Genomic DNA, 25,728 nt, shown 5'->3' on the forward strand with positions numbered 1-25,728 from the left:
TTATTATGAAAGGTTGTTGAATTTTGTCAAATGCTTTCTGTGTATCAACTGAGATGATCAGGTGGGTTTTTTCTCCCTTATTCTGTTAACGTGGTTAGTATATCACATAAATCAATTTTTGTGTGTTGTGAACCATCCTTGCATTCCAGGAATAAGCCCTACTTGGTCTTGTGGTCTTGGTGTAAAATCCTTTTAGTGTACTGTCGAATTTGGTTTGCTAGTGGTAATGCCAAAGTAGGACTTTGGCATTAGTGTTCATAAGAGATACTGGTCCAGAACATTGTTCTCTTGTAGTGTCTTTGTCTGGCTTTGTTATCCGGGTAACGATGGTCTCATAGAATGAGATAGAAATTATTCCCTCCTCTTTAATTTTAGTAGAAGTTTGAGAAGCACTGGGGTTAGCTCTTTAAATGTTTGGTAGAATTCATCAGTGAAGGCATCAGGTCAAGGACTTTTCTTTACTGGAAATTTTTTCTGGTTCCTGATTCAGTTATCTTAGTTAAACATCTGTTCAGATTTTCTGTTCTTTGTAGTTCAGTCTTATAGGTTTTGTGTTTCTAGGAGTCTCCCATTTCATCTAGTAGTCCAGTTTTTGGTAGACAGTTGTTTATAGTACTCTGTTATCATACTTTTCCTTTGCATAAACTTGGTAATAATATTCTCACTCAGTTTCATTTCTGATTTTAATAATTTGAGGCCTCTTCTCTCTTTTTCTCTGAGTCAGTCTAGCTAAAGGTTTGTCAATTTTGCTGACTTTTTTAATGAATCAGCTTTTTTTTTTTTTAAATTTATTTATTTGACAGACAGAGATCACAAGTAGGCAGGCAGAGAGAGAGAGAGAGGAGGAAGCAGGCTCCCCGTGGAGCAGAGAGCCCAATGTGGGGCTCAATCCCAGGATCCTGGGATCATGACCTGAGCCGAAGGCAGAGGCATAACCCACTGAGCCACCCAGGCGCCCCTAATGAATCAGCTTTTGATTTATTTTTTCAATTGTCTATTTTCTTTTGTTTACCTCTGCTCTGTTCTTTATTATTTACTTTCTTCTGCTAGCTTTGGATTTCGTTTGTTCTTATTTTTCTAGTTCCTTAAGTTTTAAAGTTAGTTTGTTGATTTGAGATCTTTCTTTTTTTTTTTTTTTAAAGATCTTATTTATTTGACAGAGATCACAAGTAGACGGAGAGACAGGCAAAGAGAGGAAGGGAAGCAGGCTCCCTGCTGAGCAGAGAGCCTAATGTGGGGCTAAATCCCAGGACCCTGGGATCAAGACCTGAGCCGAAAGCAGAGGCTTTAACCCACTGAGCCACCCAGGCGCCCCGAGATCTTTTTATTTTTTAATGCGTGAGAGTTTATTGCTGTAAGCTTCCCCGAAACTACTTTCTCTGTGTCCCCTAAGTTTTGGTATTTTGGGTTTTACTTTTCCTTTTTCTCTTATTATTTTCTACCATCCCTGGTGGTCTAGTGGTTAGGATTCGATGCTCTTTCTCTTACTGTTTTCTAATTTCCCTTTTGTGAATTCTTCTTTGATCCATTATTTGCTTAAGATAATTTATTTTGAGTGGTAAACCAACCTTGCATTCTTGGGACAAATTCTTCTTAGTTATGACGTATTATTCCTTTTTAGCAAGTTAAATTCAACTTGCTAAAATTTTGTTTAGATTTTTGCATCTATGTCTGTGAGGAATATTGGTCTGCAGTTTGTAAAGAATGTCTTTACCAAGATTGGGTGTTAGTAATGTTGACCATAGAATAAGTTGGTAAGAATTCTTCTTCAGTTTTCTGGAAAAGTTCATTTACAGTTGGTATTACTTCCTTCTTAAGTATTTGGTAGAATTCGCTAGTGAAGTCATCTTGTCTGGTTGTCTTTGTTAGGAACATTTTTAAGTACAAAATACAGAAATATAGTTTCCTTAGTAGAGACAAAGAGCTATTCAGATTATGTTTCTTCTTGAGTGAGGTAGTTGTATCGTTCAAGGAATCTGTTCATTTCATCTGAGTTGTGGAATTTTGGGGATAACATTGATAATATTCCCGTTTCCTAGTTATCTGTAGAAACTGATGGGTGGTCTCTGCTTTCATTCCTGATACTGCAACTTTTGTATTCTCTCTTTCTTCCTTATTAATCTAGCTGGAGGTTTGTCAAATTTATCTTATTGGTGAACCAGTTCTTTATTTTCTTTATTATTTCTAATTTTCTATTTCCTTGCTTTTTGCTCTGGTCTTTCTTACTTCCTTTTTTTTTTTTTTTTTTAAGATTTTATTTATTTATTTGACAGAGATCACAAGTAGGCAGAGAGGCAGGCAGAGAGAGAGAGAGGAGGAAGCAGGCTCCCTGCTGAGCAGAGAGCCCGATGCGGGGCTCTATCCCAAAACCCTGAGATCATGACCTGAGCCGAAGGCAGAGGCTTAACCCACTGAGCCACCCAGGCGCCCTCTTACTTCCTTTTTCTGCTCACTAATTGGGTTTTATTTGCTCTTTTTCTTTAGTTCCTTAAGGTAAAGTTGTCATCATTTGAAGCTCTTCTTCTTTTCTGGTGTAGATAATTCTTGCAAGAAATTTTTCCCCTAAGTACCCAAATACAAAAAGTACATCGCACAAATTTTTCATTTTCATTCAGTTCAAAATACTTTTCTGTTTTTATTTCTTCTTTGATACATGGATTATTTAGAAGGATTTCGTTTCGTTTCCAAACACTTGAGGATTTTCTAGAGCTCTTTCTATTACTGATTTCTAACTAAATTTGACAGTGGTCAGAGAATGTAACTTTCTATGACTCGGATCCTTTTAAATTTATTGAGACTCATTTTGTGGCACAGAATATGGTCTCTTGTTTAAGAAAATGCTAGTCTGGGGCACCTGGGTGGCTCAGTGGGTTATATGCCTCTGCCTTCGGCTCAGGTCATGATCTCAGGGTCCTGGGATTGAGCCCCACATCGGGCTCTCTGCTCAACAGGGAGCCTGCTTCCCCCTCTCTCTCTGCCTGCCTCTCTGCCTACTTGTGATTTCTCTGTCAAATAAATAAATAAAATCTTTTAAAAAAAGAAAAGAGGGACGCCTGGGTAGCTCAGTTGGTTAAGCAGCTGCCTTCAGCTCAGGTCATGATCCCAGCGTCCTGGGATCGAGTCCCACATCGGGCTCCTTGCTCGGCAGGGAGCCTGCTTCTCCCTCTGCCTCTGCCTACCATTCTCTCTGCCTGTGCGCTCTCTCTCTCTCTGACAAATAAATCTTTAAAAAAAAAAAGAAAAGAAAGGAAGAAAATGCTAGTCTGATGTTGCTGGAGAAAGTTTCTATAAATATTAATTAGATACCATTCATTGACTATTTATCCTATTTTCTGTATCTCTATTTTATAGCGGCCTATTCTGTCCATTTTTTTTTTAAGAGTTTGTATATTTGAAAGAGCACAATCCAAGGGGAGAGGCAGAAGGAGAAGCAGACTCCCCGCCAAGCAGGGAGCCCAATGTGGGCCTTGATCCCAAGACCCTGGGATCATGACCTGAGTCAAAGGCAGACACTTAGCCAGCTGAGCCACCCAGGTGCCCTATTATATCCATTTTTGAGCAAAGAATATTGCAGTCTTTTGATTATAGTTGTAGATTTCTCTACTTCTCCTTGTAGTTTTAACAGTGTATTCTAGGGCGCCTGGGTGGCTCAATGGGTTAAAGCCGCTGCCTTCAGCTCAGGTCATGGTCTCAGGGTCCTGGGATCGAGTCCCACGTCGGGCTCTCTGCTCGGCAGGGAGCCTGCTTCTCTCTCTCTCTCTCTCTCTCTCTGCCTGCCTCCAACTACTTGTGATCTCTGTCTGTCAAATAAATAAATAAAATCTTTAAAAAAAAAAAACAGCGTATTCTATAACTGTTACTAGTACATAAAAATGAAGGGTTATGTCCTCTTGAGAAATTTACCTCTGCCATTATGAAATGACCTTCTTTACCTGTGAGAATATTCTGTGCTATGAAATCCTTATTTTATATGAATATAGCCGCTCTATCTTTCTCTGGGTTACATTTAGTGTGGTATACATATCTAGTGTGCCTACTTTTTGCGGGTAGCAAGCATATAGTTGCGTATTACCATATTTTAAAAGTTATTCTTCTAATGATTATTCTAGGGATTGGTTATAATACATATCTTACCCCAGCTGATTTAAGGTTTTTCTGACTTAATATGGTAAAATAAAGCAACTGCTGCTCTAATGTAGGTCCTTTTCTTCCCTCTTCCTTTGTGCTGCTTTTGTCATATGTGTTATATTTATTTGTGTTATAAACCCAGTAGTACAGTACCATAATTATTGCTTTATTCATTGTTACGGGTTTTTTAAAAAATAAAAGAGGAAAACAGATGAGAGCAATTTTAGGCATGAAGGCTACTACAGGCTCCCACTGTTCTTACCTGAAATTATTTGCCTTTGATTCATTTCCAGAGCCCTGAAATTATTATTTTTGACAATTTTGTCCAGTTTTATGTATTTTTTTTTAGAAAAAGGCATTGTTGACCTCTGCTCCACCACAGCTGGAAATTTCCTCACATGCTTCCTTTTTGGATTTCTTTTCCCCCCGACCCTCTTTCACTAAGCAACAACAACAAAGGAGCACTTAGCCTTTCTTCTCCCAGAATTGTGTGTCCCCGTGGACTGAAGAGTCAGTAGAGTAAGAACTAATGGACAGATAAAAATAGCTCAGTCCCCCACAGCTTCCTTTGAAATATTAGGCTGTCTGTAGCCAAGCAGGAGAAAAGGAAGTTCTCTTAATAAATTTATGAAGTATTCATATGATACTTGCTAGTGCCTACCCGGGTAGCCCAGGCACCTGGTGTTTGCCACACTCTCTTGGGCCACTGTGCATTTCCAGCATTCCAAAACTTGGGGGGTGAGTGAATTCTCTGTATAAAGTAGCTTTGTTTACCCAAAAAGCTCAGATTTCTTAGGATTCCTCTTGTTCACTGCATGCTGAGACAGGGAATAGAGAAGTGTCTCTGCACATGTGACCCTTGGCCCCTGGTCTGTCCAATGCATCCAAGTGGTATTTCCATTGGTACTCCCCTTCCTTTTCAGAGAAGTCTTCAGTCTCTCATGTCAGAAACATTATGGAGTACCTCTTCCCCCAGTCCTTCCTTCCCTGTCTTCCCTTTGCACTTTCCTAGCATCCTCTCTTCGTGATTTCAGTTAGGACTAAGGCAGGGGTGGGTGGAATGGGAGAGGTCAGGAAAGCTGGGAGTTCTGCCAGTAGATAGAGTGCAGTTAAAATAATACATTTGGAATTCCTGATAGTTAATGCACAGCTTAGATGGTTTCATTTCCTCTTCTATAACGGGAATCTAAGGTCACAGGAATGACTTCCCAGAGTTAAAAAATAAAAAAGGTGGAGGCAGTAAGTAAGGGTTTTGATCTGAATTGAATCTAGGTTGAAAGTCAAATTTTTTAAAAATTTTACATTGTCAGTTTGGGTGGAAACTTAATTTTCCATACAGAAAGATCTTATTGTTTGTAAATATCACTGTGTTCCAAGGGTTAAAAATACTTGAACAAAGGGAAAGGGAATGGCAAGTTTGTAGTCCCACCCAGTCTTTATGTGCATTTCCATATATTCACCTGCTCTCTCCATGTGGTCACTCATGGTGCCACAGCCTGGTCATTCTGTGCACCCTTGTCTCACGGCTCCTCATACGCCTATGCTCTCCACTGCACACAGTGAAGGTTAGGCAGATGGCCTTATGGTCACAGTGGAGTGAAAGAGCGGTTTCCTGTTTTCAGGGGATTCCTTTCAGTGCCAAACATAGCAGCTGGGAAACAAAGTTTTCCCAGAATCACAGTGTACTTCTTGGGTTCTGTTTAAACATAATTTGACAGTCACCATTAACATCTATTTCCAGAAATGTCAAGGCTATAATTTTTTTTAATTAATTGCTTAATAGCATTACAATACATTGGTTTGATCTGTGTTCTCGTGTGCGGTAGGTGACACTACCCAATCAACATTTCCCGCAGCTGACTCCAGTTCTTAAGTGCTGATGTTTACATTTCTGATTGTGAGCAGCTTTCAGAGCTGCATTCAGGGCCCGTGAATGTGGAAAGATGTTCAGGATTGATGGGCTGCACATAGCGATAGCAGTCTCACATGTACCTGTCATGTCTTCATCGACAGAATGGGCCTGTGGAAATGTGAGAAGTGAAAGGGACCTGAGGAGTTTGAACAGAACCAGAGAGGCCTGTCATTCTCCTTAACTCAGGGTTCTGTTCCTCTTGCCCCGGTTCTTTTCCCCCATTTAACTCCCACCCACCTGCTGAATGTGGGAACATGGTGTGACTTGGTTAGCTATAAGGTAATTGTTACAGGAGTTTGTTTGCTTGGATAAAATTTGAGGCACTTAATTTGAATTAGCACCCACAATTCCATTTTCAGAAGTTGGAGAATATCAGACTTGAGATGACCTCTAGGAATCCTGTAGGTGAAGTTTCACTTCTCAGGTGACAGAACTTCAAATTAGAGAAGTGGCAGGCTTCCTGAGATTATACACCTAGGCCTCCAGACACCCAGCTGGGCTCTCGCCACCAACCATCGTGCCTCCCCAGCAGGGTCCCAGGCTCGTCACTAAGTTCCCAGTAAATGGGAATTTTTATTATGAGTAATACTGAGAAATAGAGGAGAAATCAGATAAGTAACAGTTTCAGGAGCTGTTTCATTATTTTGCTAAAAGCCGAATCATTAGATTATTTGGGTCAAATAATCTTTATATATCAGATAGCACACACAGCCCTTTACTGCCTTACATCATGAGAAAAGTTGTGTGTGTGTGTGTGTGTGTGATTCACTTTGGATGCGATGCCAGCATAACAATATGAAGTCTATAGAGGAGTTGAAATTTGGCAGGTTAATTTTATTATATACATGATGCTCTGGCTTTTCACAAATAAGTTTAGCCTGAGGTCATTCAGGAAATTTAGGGTGGCCTCTCTGTAGAAGCAGGTAATTTGTAAAGATGCTCTATTGCTGCCTCATGATATATAATTATGGAAAGGGTAATTAACCATTAGGTACTGGAGGGAGGAGGAAAGACAAACTAGCTTCCTTAACAAATGGGCTCTGTAGATCAGGAGAAAGAGGCTGGTCTGGTTACCTACTGCTGCATAACAAACACCACCCCAAAAGTTAATGGCTTAAAATAATGATGACATTTATTTAGCTCATAAATCTACAATTTGGGTGGAGCTTAGTGGGGACAGCTCATCTCTACTCCATTTGGCTTCATTTGAAGCTCCTGCCCTCACCATGTCTGGTGGCTGATGGTAGCTGAGATTTCACTGGGCTGGGACTAGAAGCCTACATGCAGCTTCTCCATGTGGCCTGGGCTTCCTCACGGCGTGCCGGCTGTGTTCCAGGGGAAATGTCTCATGAGAGATATGGGCAGTAGCCCCTCATTTTTTATGACCTAGTTTTGGGGGTCATGCGGCATCTCTTTTGCCACATTCTATTAGTCAAGGCAGTCGCAAAAGCCTGTGCAGTTGCAAGGGGAGGGGAGCTAGATTCCATCTCCTGATGGGACGCAACAAGGTTCTGGAGACGATATAGGGCCAGAAATATTGGCCTTTTTTTGTGAAAAATCCAGTCTTCCACAGAGACTTTTCTTTTATTTAAGTAGAACAGCCAGTAATGTGACACTAGCCTGGCAGAACCTTATAATGATATTTTTAAAAAATATTGCCTCATAGGTGAGAGGAAACCTGGGTAGAGTAGGGGCAGTCTGGCGAAAAGTCTTCCTTATGAAAGCAGGATGCATTTGCCTGTATGGTTCTGCATAGCAAGAACCATACTGCACCCTGAGATCTCAGGGTCATGACTGTCTGCCTTCTCCGAACCCACCCAGGGTGTGGGTTCCATCAGAGTCTCTTGGACTGTGTCTGGTTCACCATGGTCTAACTGGAAACTACATTCGGTTACAGCACTCTGAAACACTGAGAAGAAGGACAAAGCTTAAAAACAAAGAGACCTAGGTGACACCCAGATGTGTTTGTGGCCCTGGGATCCCTTGTTTGAAAAAAACAGATGCTTTGAGGAAGAATTGACATATAATAAACCATATATTTAAAATTTACAATTTGATGACTTTTGACATACATATGCCTGTGAAACATCCCCACACATGGTGAGTATATGGACGTCCACAGAAGATTCCTTAAGCCTCTCTGTATCCTCTTCGTCCTGCCTTTTCCCACACCCGCCCCCAGGCAACCACGGTCTGCTGTCACTGCGTAGTGTTTGCATTTTTTATAATTCTGTATAAATGGGATCATAGTGTGTATAATTTGGGGAGGGTTCTGGCTTCTGTCACTTAGTATAATGATCGTGAGATTTATTCATATTGTGTATTTCAAGAATTCATTTCCTTTTTTATTTTCTGAAGAACAAGTCCGTTTTATGGATACATCACCATTTGTTTATCCATTCAGCTGTTGCTAGACATTGGGTTGTTTCTAGTTGTTGCTTCTAAGTAAAGCTCCTGTGAACATTCATGTGCGGGTGGTTGCAAAGACATCTGAAAAGTGGATTGGCTGGCTCATGTGGTAGGTATAGGTGTTACTTTTTAAGAAGCTGCCAGACTGTCTTCCAGAGTGGCTGCACCAGCAGTGCAGGAGCATTCCAGTTCCTTTACATCCTCATGGGGACTTCGTGTGGTTGGCCTCCAGCCGTTCTAATAATGTGGTGCTATCTCAGCATGGTTTTCATTTTCCAGTCACCTGGGAATGAATGGCGTGGAGCATCTTTCGGTGTGCTTGTTTGCCATGCATGTGTCTTCTTCAATGACGTGCCTGTGCACAACCAGAATGGTCATCAAATACAAGGAAGGATATGATGCGGTCTAGAGCATGACCTTTGCCCTCTAGGAACTTTCGAAATTATTTCTGAAACATAATCATATTCCATGCCTTTTAAAATGATGCCTTCTCCTGGGCACGATTTAACTTTTTTTTTTTTTTTTAATTTTATTTATTCATTTGACAGACCGAGATCACAAGTAGGCAGAGAAGCAGGCAGAGAGAGGAGAAAGCAGGCTCCCTGCTGAGCAGAGAGCCCGATGTGGGGCTCAATCTCAGGACCCTGGGATCATGACCTGAGCCAAAGGCAGAGGCTTTAACGCACTGAGCCACCCAGGCGCCCCCATGCGATTTAACCTTTTTAATGACTCAGATTTGTAATCATAAGCATTCATGACTGCACTATGTGGAATCCAGTTTTAAGTGGCCTTTATACTTCTTCTGCATCATATCCCACCCTCTGACCCTCAGCCCTCTCTGTCTGGCTGCATCCTAATGTGTTTTTTTTTTTTTTGCCAAGAAACCACAAAAAGTGCCTGTGACCAACTTGCATGCAAAACAAAACCAGAAAAGTATGGGGTCAGGAGTAAAGTGCCATGTATAGGACCCCAATGGCATACAGGCTCTTCTGCTCCCTTGCAACAGCATCGTGTTCTCCCACTGGTGGTAACTGGTTATATTTGGTTCAGAGGAAAGTGTTTCACCATTTCCCTTCACATTTACTACACTAATGGGAAAATAAATAAACCACTGAGTGTGGGGGTATAAGAGGGTGGTGGTTCCACAGGTGTGATACCTGGTTTTTGGATGTTTCACCATTTTCCCTCTGCCAGAATGGTACCTTATAGGTGTGGAAACAAATACCCTGAAAGATTTAAAAGGACACGTTAATTCCTGCCTTCAGTAGTAAGATGAGTTCATCTGAAGGTGAGCATTCCATTGAGCATCTCTTTCCCGAGACCATTTCCTTCCCAAGCTACTGAAAGACCACTGCATTTCACATCCAGGCTGCCTTGTAGTGGGGTGTCCTGGGTCAGACTGGATACATTCCCTTTGATTTCAGAAATGGAAGTGCTATGCCAGGGAAGATCAGTACTCTTTCTGGGCTCGAGTTCTCTCTGGGTATGTGTTCTCAGGGGCAGGTAATTCTCCCCTGAAACTTGAGTACCAGGAAGATAACGATGCATCCAAATGAGCACCTTCACGGTTAGGGGCGTGCCACCAGTGTGCTGGTCTAAATCTTTGCTCTGCATGGGATAATGTATTATGGTCTCTGTATGGTCCTATCCTTTTGCTCATAAATTACATTTTTAAAATTTAAGGTATTTGGATGAGTCTAGGTATACTTTGTGTCTATCCTTCGCACTTTGTAAGTATAATCTTTTAGCAGCCCTCACTTTTAGAAGCTGAAGCATTTTTTTTTTTTTAAGACCTATCTCCATACTGAAACTTTCAGATCCTCTGGACCTTTTTCCCTAAATTTCTCTACATTCTCTCAGAGTTTTCTTAAATGAGCATGTAATCCCAGCAGTCATTCAGCAAACCTTTGTGAAGTGCCTGAAGAGTGTGCTAGGTTTTCCAGGTCAGTGCTTGGCAGGAACACATCCGAGAGGGGAAACGAAGTCATATAAGTGCTGTTCGTTGTAGTAGGTACAGGGGAGACATGTGACAGAAGTCCGTATGACTGTCACAGAGCCATCAGACCTTCTTCATCTGTGGCCCAGACAGCAGGTATCTCGAAATTCCAGGGTGTGCACTAGAGGAGAGGGACTTGGAACCAGCATGTCTGTCTCCTGGTACTCCAGGGCCTCTCCTGGGGCAGGGACAGCAGTCTCCTGTCTCATGCTTATTTGTGCTCTGGAAGGTGGAATCACCACCATCTTGGGGAAGGTGGGAGGGGGGGGCCTGATAATGTCAAGCTCCAGCTGAAGAGCTGTTCCCTGTACCTCACAGACTCTGTCTTAGTAAATCTACGTAATTGGGTTATCTTTCCCATTTTGCATATGAGAGAATGGAGAGTCCTCCAAGGTAAATTGGCCTTACTGTCTTAGAGCTACTAGGGACTCGCCCCAACATTCACAGCCTAGTCCACCGGACTCTAAAACCCATGATAACCTCTGTCGCACTGCCCTGCTTTTCCAGAGCAGTGGCTTTCACATCGGTGTAAAAAATTTCCTAAGGCTTAAATGGAGAAGGAGTCAGCCTTGCAAGCCAAAGAGCTTATTTCTGTCACCTTTTCTCAGAGAAGGTGTTTGAACAGGGTTTTTGTGTGAGCCCTGGCTTCTTACATTGGTCCACAAGCACCCAGATTACCCTGCATCCGTCTGTTTCAGAGCCTGAGTACGAAACTGGTGGCATTTGTCTTAAGGATAAACTAAAGGAGACCATCCCAAGGATATTTTGGAATGCCTTATTTTCTTGCCCTCAGACACATAAATTCTCAGGGAAACCTTTGGGGGTTAGGATGGGGAGACATAGCTTCTTTCTTCCTCCTCTGCCAAGCCCTTCCCCAGAGCACACACCATGGTAAATGTTGCTGGAGGATTACTGTGAATGTCTCCTTGAGTTCAAATTGCATTTTAGTGAGTAATAACCCCTGCCAAAGCTAAACAAATCTAGAAAAGGCAGAACTAATTCCTAAGCTGCTCATAAGACTCCTCACAGCATGCCCAGGGCTCATGAATCACCTATGACCTAGCCAGCAGCTCTTGCCTGCTGTCCCTTCCTGGTGGCAGTTTTCCTGAATTTTCAAAAAGCAGGCATCCTGGTTCCTGTGAAAAGTCTCCCTTTGGAGGGATTTATGGGAAATGCAGGGATGCTAATCCCATCTTTTGGGTGACATTGGCTTATTCTGAATTGTTCCCCCAAAATAGGGTCATTTGACTGAAACAGTTTATAGCACATTAAACTCAAAATGTTATTATTGTACTTTAGGTTTTGTTTCGTGACGTTTCAGCACAGTTGGAGCTTATGCTAGAAGTGTGCTTACTACTTTGGGCGGCATCTTTGTGGCTAAACTGGCTACCTCCCCTAGAGAACCCTGGCAGCTTCCCTCTCTGGACTTTGAAGCAGCCATGCATAGAGAATGATCAGGTTCCTTCTTAGATGCTGTAGTTGGCTTGGTTTATCCCGGAGGTAAAGGGAGCAGCTTGATAACCTGCCTCCTACATTCAACTACTTGTTTTTAAGAATTTTTTTTTAAAGATTTTATTTATTTATTTGAGATCACAAGTAGGCAGAGAGACAGGCGGGGGGTGGGGGGGCGAAGCAGGCTCCCTATTGAGCAGAAAGCCTGATGCGGGGCTCGATCCCAGGACCCTGGGTTCATGACCTGAGCCAAAGGCAGAGGCTTTAACCCACTGAGCCACCCAGGCGCCTGAGAATTTTTTTTTTTTTTTTAAAGTAAGACCATAAAAATTCCCATAAAACCCACTCTTGAATCATTACATTTAAGCAACATAATTGTTCAGTGAACACTCTAGGAGCAACATAATTGTTCAGTGAACACTCTAGGATAACTTAGCCGCTTATGAGATCTACTCAGTGTATAGAGTCTACTGAGCATGAACTACTACAGAACTTCTGCCAGTTTGTTGGGGTTTTTTGTTTTTATTTTTCTTTTTTTACTGTGGTAAAATAGACATACCCTAAAATTTTACCATTCCAGCCATTTTTAAGTCCACAGGGCAGGGACATGAAATACATTCACAGTATTATACAGCCATCACCACTGTCTGGTTCCAGAACTTTTCCTCACCCAAAGGGAAACCCCCATACCCGTTAGCAGTCACTCCGTATGCCCAGCCCCTGGTGACCACTCACCTGCTTTCTGTCTCTGACTCTCACCAGTTTGGATACTGCATATAAGTGATGTCATACAACATGTGGCCTGTGTGTCTAGCTTTCACCCAGGAGAGTGTTTGAAGATTTATCCACATAGTAACATGTGTCAGTACTTCATTTTCTTTTCTGTGGACTCAAAAAGATGGCATCTTGTGGACATACATAATCGTGTTTATCTATTTTTTTCAAATGGACATTTGTTGCTTGGTTGGTTCCACGTTTTGGCTGTTGGGAGTAATGCTGCTGTGGACATTCCTGTACAGGGATTAGTTTGAGCACCAGTGTGCACTTCTTTGAGGTGTGTGCCCCAAGTGAAAGTGCCAGGTCACCCAGCAGTTCTCTGTGTGACTCACCGAGGGCCTGCCGTAGCGGCCACAATATTTTGCATTCCCACCAGCACTATATAATCCTCATTTCTTTACATCCTGACCAGCACTTATCACTCCATTTTGTGAAATAATAGGCATCCTGTTGGATATGAAGTGGTAGCTCTTCGTGGTTTTGATTTATATTTCTTACTGACTGATGGAGTTGAGTATCTTCTTGTATGCTGTTGGCCATCCATCTGGCATCTTTGTAAAAATGTCTGTTTAGATTCTTTACCCATTTTGCATTTGGGCAGTTGGGTGGTTTGTCTTTCCTTAGGGTTGTTGTACCTTGGTTTTTTATGGAAATTTTCAGATACCCACTAAAGTAATGAGAGTGGTAAAGCGACCCTGCATACACATTCCCTGGGCACAAGTCATTGCATTTGGTCCTCGAGTTCTCCCCACCTGGAGGCTTCCAGAACAACTCCCAGCCCTTTAATGTCATCTTGCATTTAGTTTAAACTTCCCGATTGAAACATGGTTTTATAGTTGGTTTGCTAGAATTAAGATCCAGATAAGGCTCAGACTTTGCATTTGGATAATATACTTCTTTTAGTCAATTTTAATCTTAAAATTTCCCCCTTCTTTTCCCCCTTTTCAGTTTGTGTTCTTGAAGGGACTGGATCACATTTTTTTTTTTAAGATTTTATTTATTTATTTGAGAGAGAATGAGAGAGAGAGCATGAGAGAGGAGAAGGTCAGAGGGAGAAGCAGACTCCCCAAGGAGCTGGGAGCCCAATGCGGGGCTCGATCCTGGAAGTCCGGGATCATGACCTGAGCCGAAGGCAGCTACTCAACCAACTGAGCCACCCAGGTGCCCTGGATCACATATCTTAACAGAACTTCTATATTTTAGGTTTTGCTGACTACCTCCCTGTGGTGTTCCCCCTGGTATAAGCTAGAAAATAGAACTTGAGGTTAGGTCTGATTCCAGTTCTAGTGTTTGGCAGAAACACCTGAGCTGTGGAGTTGTGTCCGTCTCTCCAGGTAGCAAAGCAGGACCGGCTCTTTCTCTGAGATGGCACCGGCCCCTCATCCTCATTGTTGCCAAGTGATGCCATTCCATTTCTGTCAGTCACTCCTGCTTCATTGGAATTCCTCCTCACAGACTCCTTGGTCAGCTGTTTAATTGCCTTGCCATCCATTTTGGTCAGGAAAGTTCCATCCTATGCTTGATCCTCTCCCTTGATTTCCCAGCACTCAGGATCATGAGTGGTTTCCAAGCTGGGCTGGGTGTGCTTCTGTGAGCATCATCATGAACTCCCGGATTTGACCTTTTAAATGTTCCCATCCACTGCACTTCCACCCACTGGCAGTCTTTAAATCAGTCCAGACTTGGGTCATCTGGAGACCTTCAAAGAAAATCGGTGTCTGGGCAGCTGGGTCAGCCTTCTCTAGGGTAGAGCTGAGCATGTTACCTTGAAAAGGCCTTGCAGGTGATTCTGATGCACAGTGAAGATTGAAGGTCTTTGTTGGAACCCCCTCCCCAACAAGGGGCACAAGATGCAGGGCCCTGTGTTCAAGATCGCTGGCTCAGCCTGGGCTGTCTGCCCTGCCTTCTTTCCTTATCCCTGCTTTACCATGTAGTCCCAACACCTGGACTTCATGATGAGCAAGCCTCGTGGACAAGGACAAGCAAGCCTGCCCTCCTCTTTTCTCCCCTCCTCTCTTCTTCCCTGACCTGGAGCAGAGCTTGGCTAAACTTCATAAGGGAGATGGCACAAAAGTCCCCAGGGCAGCACCCTAAGATCTGCAGCCAGACTGGGCCTGACACTTACACCGTGGCAGCCCTGACTCCAAGCAGGTTTTTGCTTGTTAACTTCCAGGGTCTTCTGGGGCCTTCTGTGTTTAGTACTACGAGCAGGGGTAAATACTGTCTGTTGATGTTTTTTACCTCTCTTTTAGACATCACATCCCCCTGCCATACCACAGAGAAAAGGATACCCCTATCTGCTTCTCCCAGATTTCCCTCTAGACCTTGCCCCCTGGCCTGGAGCTGAAGCAGTTGGGTAGGGGTTTTGTTTGTAATCCAGTTGTACCTCCTGAAGGCTGCGCTGTGACACCCAGCAGGTGGCATCCCCAATATCTTCAGTCATGGGAAGGACCCTGCCTTTCTGCCTGTGTCTGGGTCTATGACACCACTGTCAACAGTTGAGACAGGTCTAAGGAAATCGGTGTGAACAGAGAGATGAATCATGGTGTTTGGCTTCTTGCCCTGTGCTCATAAAAGTGGCATTTCCTTAAATAGATCAGAACCTTAATAACTATTTAAAGAACATGTGGTATTTGGGAGTGTATTTTATGGCCCTTAATTAAACTTCAGACAGATTAAAACATTTTTAAGATGTTTTATAACATTTTTTATCTTTCTCTGTGGAGATTTGTGTAACTTTCACTCTCTTACCCCACCCCTCAACTCTCAGTGCATACAAGGGCACACCAAAGTGGGGCCACCTGAAGCCCACAGGCAGAGGACAACCTCCTATCATAGTCTTTAGAGCAGGTGAGGGCATCTGGCCCAGCTCCAGAAGGAGCGAGTGGGAAACACCCAGCTGATCCTGTGGAGGGGTGTGAGGTGTTAGGCGATTTTACGAGTCTAGGTCTGAGTTTTTATGATAGTGAAAAGAACAGCAGATGAGCTTCTAAAGCAGGCTACGTCCATCTGCCCAGTCAGATCTCTTAGTGGACGTTTATTGGATGGGAGGACGTAAGCCTGTAGGAGAAAATGCGACAGAGTGCCTCATTTGAGCCTGTGCTGAATGCTTTCTTGAACTTTTGTTCTGACACATATCATAATCCTCTCATTTTTGTCCACCTAATCCAAAGATAGACTTATCTGGAAGAGTAGAAAAGTCCCGAGTTGACCTGAGAACCAAATGCAAAATCTGAATTTATTAATTAGAAACTTGTATTATAGGGGCGCCTGTGAGGCTTGGCCGTTAGACGTCTGCCTTCCGCTCAGGTCATGATCCCAGGGCTCTGGGATCGAGCCCTGCATCATGCTCCATGCTCGAAAGTCTGCTTTTTCTCTTCTGCTTCTCTTTGTCCCACTCCCCCTGCTGCTGTTCCCTCGCTTGCTGTGTCTCTCTCTGTCAAATAAATAAAATTAAAAAAAAAAAAAGAAAGAAAAAGAAACTTGTATTATAATTACGAGTATGTTCCATTGTCCCTATTTTAAAAAGAAAACTGTTCCCTTAGAGATCTTGGCACCATTGACTGTGAATAATGAGCAATAGAAAGTCCTTCCGTTAGTGTGCATATTCCCCTCAAAACATCGTTTTTTGGGCTTTAAGAATAGTTTATTTTAAAGGTATCGGCTGGCCTGCTGAAGCAGCCGTGCATGTAGGGGTCAGGACCTGTGTGGGTGGAAGGCCCTTGACCCTCTGCAGCCCCTGCACTGATCTACAAAATGTCACTGGGCCCATCTGCCCAGATAGAGTGCACTCACGCTTTACAGTCAAGGGTTTTACCTTAGGCACAGAAAAATGCCACTTTTTAAAAATAGTCCATTTCTAGACAACCTTTGTGAAGTAAGTAAACATGTCAAAAAAGTGTATGTCATAGGACCATTACAGGTAATTGAACTTCGTGATGAGGTGGCCTCTTAAACCTAAATTGATAGCCGTGGAATCAAGAGCTCCAGAGAGGAAGCCGGGGGAGTTTTCGTCTTTCATCTGAATTTTCTTGTACCCTTTTCAGCCTCAGAGAACTGGCTTTGTTGTTTATATAGACTTCTCTCTGTTCGATCTGCGTTATTTCCCAGTAATTTGATTTTTTAGCCCTGATCAAAGTGGTGAGATGGGGGAGCAGAAGGCCCCAGCCCAGCGCTGCTGTGGTGATGTGGGGTGGTGGCAGCCTTGCCTGGGGCCTGCTATCTCAGATTTTAGGCTTTTCTTTACTTCCCTTGAAGCCCTGGCCTCATTTTCCCTGCCGGGTCTCTCTGGAGGGGTGAAGAGGTAGAGGGACAGGGGTCAGAACACTCAGAGGTCTCACTTGGATTTGGTGTGTAGTGCCTCACTGTCCTCTGCAGGGTACAGTGCCCAGCCTGGCCCCTGCCAGCTGGCGGAGGCGGAGACACCTGCCAGCCTGCCTGGGCCTGGACTTTGTTTTGATTTGGAAGTTTGGTTGTCAGGTACTTCAAAGTTAACTCCCCCTACCCTGGATCTCAAGAGGCCATTGTTTCCTCATTGTTTAAATTTCTTTGGCATGTTTTGTAAATGAAGCCGCTGCTCTGCCTGGAGGTTCCAGGCTTGAGGTTGGGTTTGTGTTGAGGAAGCTGGGGAAGGCTGGGGTTCCCACAGCTGGGGAGCTGGGGCGCAGCCATTTCCTCTGCTGCAGGAGCCTCTGCCCTGTGGCGTGGGGAGGCCAGGCACGTAGGCGGCTCTGCCAGACGCCTGCCTTTCAGGGAGCTGGAGAGGGGGCTGTGGCGGCAGGAAGTGGAGATTTGTTTTCCTCCAGAAATGAATGTGGCCTCTGGGGGCAAGGGTTGGGAGTCCTCGGCGTCCACATGTTGCCGTTGACCTCCCACAGGGCTCGGACTCGTCTGTAAGAGGCTACTTGCCCTGTTGTTCAGGCGATGATATGAGGTGCCCTGGGCTCTTTGATCAGGCACTTGTCATGAGGTCTGGTCGGGTTCCTAGGAGGAGTGTGGACCGGCTTTGGATGGGCCTGAGTTTGAATAATCCCCCAGGTCAGCTCTGGAACCTGGGCCTTCTTGAGTCCCAGCCTCCTTACCTGAAACTGCTTCTAGGTGACGATGGAATTAGAGTGACACCCTGTCCTCCCTGCTGCCAGCCCAGCACCTTGGACAGGTCACTTCCCTTCCCTGATTCGTTTCCTCCCAGGTGGCACTGGCGCCCCTGGCTGGCTGCTTCCTGAGATTCAGACGAGATGAAAGAGGCCCCTTTGCTGGGGCAGCAATCAGCAGTTACCATCCGACACTGCTGGGTGCACAGTGCCCTCATGGGAGGCGGGGGCTGTCCTTGTTCCCTGGAGCGGGGACCTGTCAAGATTAGGACAGGAATGCTTGTTTGGGCTGTGTCATGGCCAGAAGCGTGAGGCCTGCTGCCTGGAGGCAGAGAGGACCTACCAGGCCCCGGTGGCTGGGGAGGGGTTGGTGGGCTCACTTACGGAGGCCTAGTCAGATGGCCCTGAAAGCTTGCGGAGACCTTCCCTATGACTCTTGGCAGGTTTGCATTCTTTTGTGCTTTAATCTGCTACTTTTTCTCACCACAGTTTATGAACAATGCTTTCATGCCAGATTGGTGTGATTAGCTGCCCCCAGATAATCAGGTTACCGAGGGGAAATGACCCCTGGAATGATGGCCCACAGAGCTGCTGCCTTTTCGAAGGCTTGCGCTGAGTAGAAACCCCTCCCCCGCCAACACACACACACCCAGAGGGCAGCATTCTGGGTGTCTAGAGTCAGGGCCAGAGAAATCGTTTCAGTGATGAGGCTGATGAAAAGTTCAGCCCCGTGCTCTTCCACGCTACTTGGCTGCTTTTCTAAGGGGACTGACCGCGAGCTGTGTGTCTTCCTGGAAGGGCCACTTGCCCAGCCTAGTCCTATCCTCCCCACCTGCCCCTCGTCCATGAGCCCCAGGTCCCCTACTTGGTGTGAGGACCTAACAGTTTGTAAACCTGGGGTGAAGTATGGCAGAGTTTGTAAAACCCTGTACACATACACATAGTATTCTTGTCGCTATGGTCACTTGTCCCTGGGAGGAGTGACAACCTGTATCCAGGAGTGGGGTGTTTGCCTTCACTAATAAAGTCTGGGCTTCCCAGTCCTCTAGGAGCTCACCTTTGGTGCAGTTGAAGTCTGCGTGAAAGAAACAGTGGGGCCTCAAACAAGAGGCATTTGGGAAGTATTCTCTTTTTGGGTCTGTGGCATTGACATAAAGTGTGTGAATTTCCAAAATTTAACTGTAGAGTTTCAACTTCAAAAGGATTCTTGCAAATAAGGGTAAAGTCTACAGATCACCCAAAGGGTGTTATCATATAGTCAGCTATTCTGAATAGGTTATTTTTATAGTTGCAAATAATTTACTATGAATGTGGAAAGAGGCACCTCTTCAAAGAAAACCAAGGTGATCCGTGGAGAAGCTCTGTGGGGAAGCACACATCCCCAGCATCAGTCGGCTCCCAGTGCCTCCTAAGGCAAGAAGGCAGCTGTTGATGTCCTCAGAACACAGAGGTTTTAATAGATAGTAAATCTGTGCCTAGAGCCCTCATAGGTGAGGTCAGAATGAATCCTAACTTCTTAACATAGCACTTTTGCTCCCCAAGGCCGGCAAGGCTGCAGAGCTGCCAACCAGCTCCCTGCGCCCAAAGCTCTTCACACGAGGGGGCAGTGACCCCGATGTGTGCGGCCAGGGGGGTGGTGACCTGTAGGCGGTGGGCAGGATGGGATGGGCACCTTCTGAAAAGGCCAGTCCCTGACCTCTGCCGGTCTTCAGACATGACCTGTAACACACTGTGCCTTCTCCAGAAGCTCTCCCTGCCTGGGGTTTGGAAGCCATGTGGCATCTGAGGCTGCCTTCCCCCTCCATGACACGCTCCTGAAAAGATCACAGGGTTTGTTACTTACATGTATTTTTCTTTTCCTTCAGAATATTGACATTACGAACTTCAGCAGCAGCTGGAATGACGGGCTGGCCTTCTGCGCTCTCCTGCATACGTACCTTCCGGCCCACATTCCGTATCAAGAGCTGAACAGCCAGGATAAGGTAGGCTGATGAAACAGCCCAGCTCCTGGCATCCTTACCACACAGGAGAGGCAGAGCTTCCCAGCTGTAGGGCCCCTGCCACAACACTGCCTCACAGCGGCCCCCTCCCAGCTTAGTCTTATTCTGGGATTGAGTTATTTGTGCTGAGCTAGCCAGTCCCTGACCTACCTTGTGTGGGACATTTGGTGGGTTCAGCATTCCCCAAGGACAACATTCCTAGTGGGAGGAGTCAGCCTTCCTGGGTGATGACATTTAGGATCGAAGGCTTTACTCTTGAGAGCAACTCAGGGCATGAGTGGTTTGGGCAGTGCTTCCCATGCTGGGGCAGTCTCCTGCTAGCCTGTGTAGTTCAGTCATCCCACTTAGGGAGCTTGCTCAGGGACCGGGTCAGGGCCAGCCCCTGCCCAGAGGGACATGAGGAGAGGCCCCAGGCCTGAGCCCTCCTCTGGTACCCTCATCCCCTCAGATAACACTTGAAGATTCCCCCCAGGGAGGAAGCTCACTTGATGGGTGTTTCTTTTTTCTTTTTTTTTTTTTTTTAAAGATTTTATTTATTTATTTATTTGATAGAGAGAGGTCACAAGTAGGCATAGAGGCAGGCAGAGAGAGAGAGAGAGGAGGAAGCAGGCTCCCTGCTGAGCAGAGTGCCCGATGCGGGACTCGATCCCAGGACCCTGAGATCATGACCTGAGCCGAAGGCAGTGGCTTAACCCACTGAGCCACCCAGGTGCCCTTGACGGTTGTTTCTGATGAGCTTTTGGGTCCAGGTCCAGGCGCCTCAGGACTGATGTGTCAAAAGTGGCCTTTTTGCACAGTGAGAAAAGAACGAGTGTGTGGAGATTGCTCCATGGCTGGTTCCAAGAGGAGCGGGGGGGCCTGCGGAGGGGCAGTCAGGTTCAGTGGGCGCTCCAAGGGTCCAGTGTAGGTTCATTCTGGTACCACATGGAGGTGGCTGTCCATCTTCCCCAGCAGCATGAGTAGTGCAGGTCCCCTTCCTCCTGGCCTTGCTTGTCCACTCTAGTCACGCAGTTTGTTTTACAGCGAAGGAACTTCACACTGGCCTTCCAGGCAGCTGAAAGCGTTGGCATCAAATCCACACTGGTGAGTCACTGGCAGGGTCCCTCTTTGTTAAGAAGAGTTTCCTTCTCATTAAGGGAGATCCTAGGTGGTGTGGGCCTGATGATCAAGGGGCTAGTGGGTGAAGATGGGGGTCCACCGAGGCCTTTGCCAGCAAAATGCATGTCTCGTTAGAAAGGTACAAGCTGGGCTTTCACCTCTGTCCCATGGGCGCTTTATGCCTCACATGAAGTGTCCAAAGGAAGCACCCTAAGTTGGATAGAGTCATCTTGCCTACAGCCCCAGCAGTTTTGACTTCCTTAGAGTCCAGAAGAAAAAAATGCTAACAAGTTTGTAACCAGTCACTGTCAGAGGCACATTCCTCCAGGTCTGTCTGCCTTTTGTCAAAGAAGGAGGCTTTAGAGGCCGAGCAGGCACTCCCGTGCTTCACAGGGACCGTGGCAGACACCACTCAGGTGTGAGACATGAGCTGTAGAAAACCCTCAAGTTTCAGGGTCGTCATGCCACTGCCCAGCACCCACAGTAGCTCACAACCGACGTGCTTCTGTCAGAGCTCTCACCGTGTCACCATGTCTGACTTTCTGAAGAAGGTACTGGGTCCAGATACAGAGCCAGTCCTTCCACACCCAGTGACACTGAGGTTATATAAACTTGGTGCCGTGGTATTGGTCATGCAGGGGCACACGGTGGCCAGCGCGCAACTTGGGGAGTTCCGCAGTAAGAGCCCCATGAGGCCAGGTCACTGCCCCAAGGGCACCTCTCAGCCTGACTGGTAACAGCTGGATGGCTTTGAAGAAGTGTTTACATTCGTATTTACCCCACAGGAGTGTTCATGTAAAGGTCCAGAAGTCTATCTTCGGACTTGAAGAAATAAGCTTATTTAGGGTGGTCTCTATTCAGTTGTACAGAGAAAGAGAAGTTACCATTATTGAAATGTTTTCTGTTATGTGGGTATTTTACATCATGTGGGAAGTTCCAACATATTAAAGTGGGCCATTCCCCCCGACCCCCAAAAATCTTTATTTTGAACAAACATGTTTTTCTTTTTCTATACCAAGTCATAATTGGGTGGCCTATTCCAACCTGCTGTCCATGGCCTCAACTCAGAACCTCCCAGAGCAGCACCCCAGAACCTCCCAGAGCAGACTTCCCCCTGGAAAGTCACGGGGATGTTCTTCAGCAACAGTGGGTCTCTTTTGGGGGCCTCCAAATTCTATATCTGAGTCCTGGCTTTTCCCACATTCGTTTTCATCAGCTGGTATCTCACACGACTGGTATTCTGCAGAATACAATCAGAAAACAGTGTTTTTGATGATTTCAGATGGTTGCCATGGTGAAGGGCATGGGAAAGTTGAGTTCTGGGAGCCCTGGGTGCCCAGAGACTCTCCTGGGACAGAGACTGGGTTGAGAAAGGCGCTCAGAAGCGACCACCTGGAGGGGTTTAAGAAAGGAGGCAGACAGGGTTGAAGGCCCCAGAGAAGATGATAACAAGCCTCGGAGGGCCATGGCCAGGAGCAGGGGCTCTCCTATGTGGGGCTCTGGGGCGGGGCTTAGGCACAGAGAGGCAGCTCAGGGATAATGCTGAAGCTTCCAGGCACACTTGGCAGCAATGGAGCAGGCATTTTGCCAAGGCCTTTGGGAGGTGTGATCTGGCTTGGCCCAAAGTCAGAGGCCCTGCCCTGTGCAGCCGGTGTAGCTGCCAGGGAGCCTGTCGGAACGGGCCCAGAAGTGACCGGGATTATAACGACGTTTCTTCCTTCTCCACTAGGACATTAATGAAATGGTGCGGACTGAGCGGCCTGATTGGCAGAGCGTGATGCTCTACGTGACAGCAATCTACAAGTACTTCGAAACCTGAGCACCTCTGAAGGACTCTTCCCGTTACCAAGTGACACCAATGCCATTAGCTACGCACCCCGTAAAGCTTTCAGTGACTCTCTGAGCTGCCCCGCAGCGTGTGAGCCTTCAGCCGGGGCCTCTGAGTCAGGAGAACTCAGTCCTATCTGGCCCCCGGCTTGCAGCCGGCTCTGCACACATGACCTGTCCGGCCCAAGGTTGGCCTGGGCTCCACGCATGTCACACACGCTGTTTGCTGCCAGTTTTTTTCTGAAGAGAATATTGAACTGCATTAGTGCTGTGGGGTGTGCAAACCAGCTCCTGCACAGCTAAACCTGGGAAAGTGGGTGAAACTCAGTGGGCAGCTCACCGGGGGTTAGTGAAAGCTTTCGCCACAGCTCTTCTCGACTGCTCACCAATGCGGCTTCTGTCACCCATGAGAACCCGGCAGGGGACTCGGCGCCCGGCAGAGGTGCTGGGGAGTAGGCTGCAGCCCTGGACGTGGAGGGCCATGGAGTACATCACCATGGCTATAGGGCAGCCACTGCTTCCGTGTGGTGGGGCTGATGTGGCCTGCGTGATTTAGGTGTCTGCAGCTTGAGCTAACAGTGAATTGTGACTCGAGTTCCCAGCTGGTGGCGCCCGTCACTGCTGAAGGGCTGGTTTTGTGGCTGGGCGCCCTTCGAGTGGAGGTGGCCCCTGTCCTCGGCACTGCCAACCTGTCCTTCAGCATGGAAGGGGCTTGGAAACCCAGGTCTGTCTTTAGGTTTCTGTACAAAAGAATTGGTTAAAAGGAGTTCTAGTTTAAAAAAAATTTTTTTTCTTATGAGCAATATTGGGGGAACATAGCTCCTGATCTCTTAGTACCAAAGTTAAATTGTTCTAGTAAAGATAGAGATGAAACATGAAATCTGGACATTAGCATGGTGAAAGCCAGAAATGAAGTCAGAAGTAGCAGGAGAAAAAGCCAAACACCTGGAGAGAGCCCTGCAGGGTAATTTAAAGTCACTGAGTCACTCAGATAAAATCCTCCTGGGCAAGAATTTAAGGAAGTGCCTTAAGTCTCCTTGCACGGGTACACCAGATAGAGGGTCTTGGAGGCCACCATGACTACAGCCACAGCGGATAGCATCAGGGCTGGTGGCCTGCATCCCTGTGATGGAGTTGGTCCTTTGCCATGCCACCCTCCAGGTTCCAAGTGACAGGCAGCTGCACCTGTACCCCTTCTGTGTGGTGGAACTGAAGCCTTATTATGAGGGGTTCTGTTGAGATGACTCTCAGGCTGGGACTCAGCCCTTCTTGGGAACAGGGATCCCACATCTCATGTGCGCCTAACACAGTAGCTGTTGGTTTGAACAGCGTCGAGACCTGTTGCTTCTAGAATACAACTGTGTTTGGCACTTACAAAGTAGCACGAGGAAGAGTTGCCACTGGTGGAAGCACCATCGCTGCCTCAGCCATAGGATGTGAAGAAGGCTGCCCAGCCAGCATGTGGGCCCAAGGGTTCTGTGTTCAAGCATCATGTTCTAGAGTAGGAGTTTGAGGTGTCTGTAGCCTAGGAAGGAATGTGGTTATTGTGAAATGGGCTGTGTGTGTGTGTGTGTGTGTGTGTGTTTATGGCCTGCTGGCCCACAGTCACCAGCTGGCTGATAAGTGCCCATCAACCCTGCCCAGATGTCCCAACCTGGCAGCTCTGGCTGCTGTCCCGACTGGAGGCTTTTTGTGAAATGCCTATTTTCGGCTAAGGAAGGAGAGACTCAGTGAGCAGAACCCAGCCCCAGGGCGCACCAGAAGACCCTGGCGGATACCTGTCCCCATCCTCCCTGGTCAGGTTCCGTTCTGGCTTCTGTTGCTCTGTTGACAGTTGCTCTCTGCTGTCAGATGAGGGACTGTTAGGTGAGAATTATCGTTTTTTAAATGTCTCTCCACTCGGTCTTCCCAAGTCCCACTTTTGCTCTCATTTGCCTTCGTGGAAGCCTGTGCTCCTGTCTAGACCCAGTGTCTGACTGCAGCCATGTTTTTGTTTATTTATTATTATTGGGGGGTGCTTTTTTGTCCTATGAAGGAGAAGACTTTCCTGGGCTGCAGTTCACACATCTGTTCCTTCCTAGCCAAGTGACCCAGCCCTGGCAGCTCATGCTGGGGGACCTGGGGCTGTGCCCCCAAGGCCGCCATTGGGGTCGGTGACAGGGAGAGGGTGGCCGCAGGAAGTGCCAGGACTGGGCCCAGCCTGTTTAAGGGCCCATCTCTGCCTTCCTGACAAGAGGCTGTGCCAGGGTACCCAGCCAGGCCACCTACATTTGTGTGTGGCTCCACAGACGAGAAAATTCTAGAAGCATGACTTCTTTTTCTAATAGGATCCTTTTAACACTGTTGGCTTTATGGGATAATCTAAATAGTCATATATACCTAAAAGTGCTACTCTGAGGTGCTTTTAGTCCAGTGGCACTTGACATGAAGCCCCCAGGAAGTCATTTTGTCTCTTTTCCCTTTAAGCACAAGCTTTACTGCAAAAGGGCCAGTTCCATTTCTGTATCTCTCAACCACAGGCTTCTGCTGACTGACAGTACTTTTTTATTTTGTTCTATTAAATATTCTTGAATGTATTAAAATTACTGAAACACATCAGGCTCGGACTTTTCTAACTCTACACTTCCAGCTGCTCCTCTGACATGGTGTGAACGGGACCCTGGCCACCCCCTGGGACTGACTGTGGCAACAGGAGGGCACCTGAGCCCAGGCTCCATCCCCTCTGGCTGGCCCTCCCCTGCAGTTCACAGACTGGGAAGTGTTGTGGTTGAGGGACCTGAGGGAGTGAGTGGGAGTGCTGGTGTCTTCCAGGTCCCACCGTGGCCTGCAAAGCAGAACTACAGGCCAGATGCCCAGGACTGAGACCCTAGAAGCCCTGCCCAGGTTACCCTACAAGAACGGAAGGCCTGGCATTCCCAACGGTAGCCAAGACATGCTGTTGTGGGGAACAGAGTGGTTGGGGCGGGGTGGGGGGGTTTGCCTTGAGGGCGGTTGTTTTTTTTTTTTTTTTCTCCCTAGCAGTGCATCTTCTTGGGA

The 25,728-nt window shown here is 46.4% G+C and overlaps 1 protein-coding gene across 2 annotated transcripts in view; it reads left to right on the forward strand.

Moving 5' to 3' along the window:
• The window catches only part of SPECC1L (sperm antigen with calponin homology and coiled-coil domains 1 like), a 139,145-nt gene extending 113,858 nt beyond the window's left edge, over window positions 1–25,287 (forward strand). For both annotated transcript variants that reach the window (XM_045065237.1, XM_045065236.1), the window contains 3 exons: window positions 19,633–19,749; window positions 20,791–20,850; window positions 22,595–25,287. In XM_045065237.1, the coding sequence (XP_044921172.1) occupies window positions 19,633–19,749; window positions 20,791–20,850; window positions 22,595–22,684 (267 nt within the window). In that variant the 3' untranslated portion in view covers window positions 22,685–25,287. The remainder of the gene's footprint in view (window positions 1–19,632; window positions 19,750–20,790; window positions 20,851–22,594) is intronic.
• The last annotated feature ends 441 nt before the right edge of the window (window positions 25,288–25,728 follow it).

This window comes from Mustela putorius, unplaced genomic scaffold (assembly GCF_011764305.1).
Source record: "Mustela putorius furo isolate JIRA1106 unplaced genomic scaffold, ASM1176430v1.1 tig00003858_pilon_pilon_pilon, whole genome shotgun sequence".
Lineage (NCBI taxonomy): Eukaryota > Metazoa > Chordata > Mammalia > Carnivora > Mustelidae > Mustela > Mustela putorius.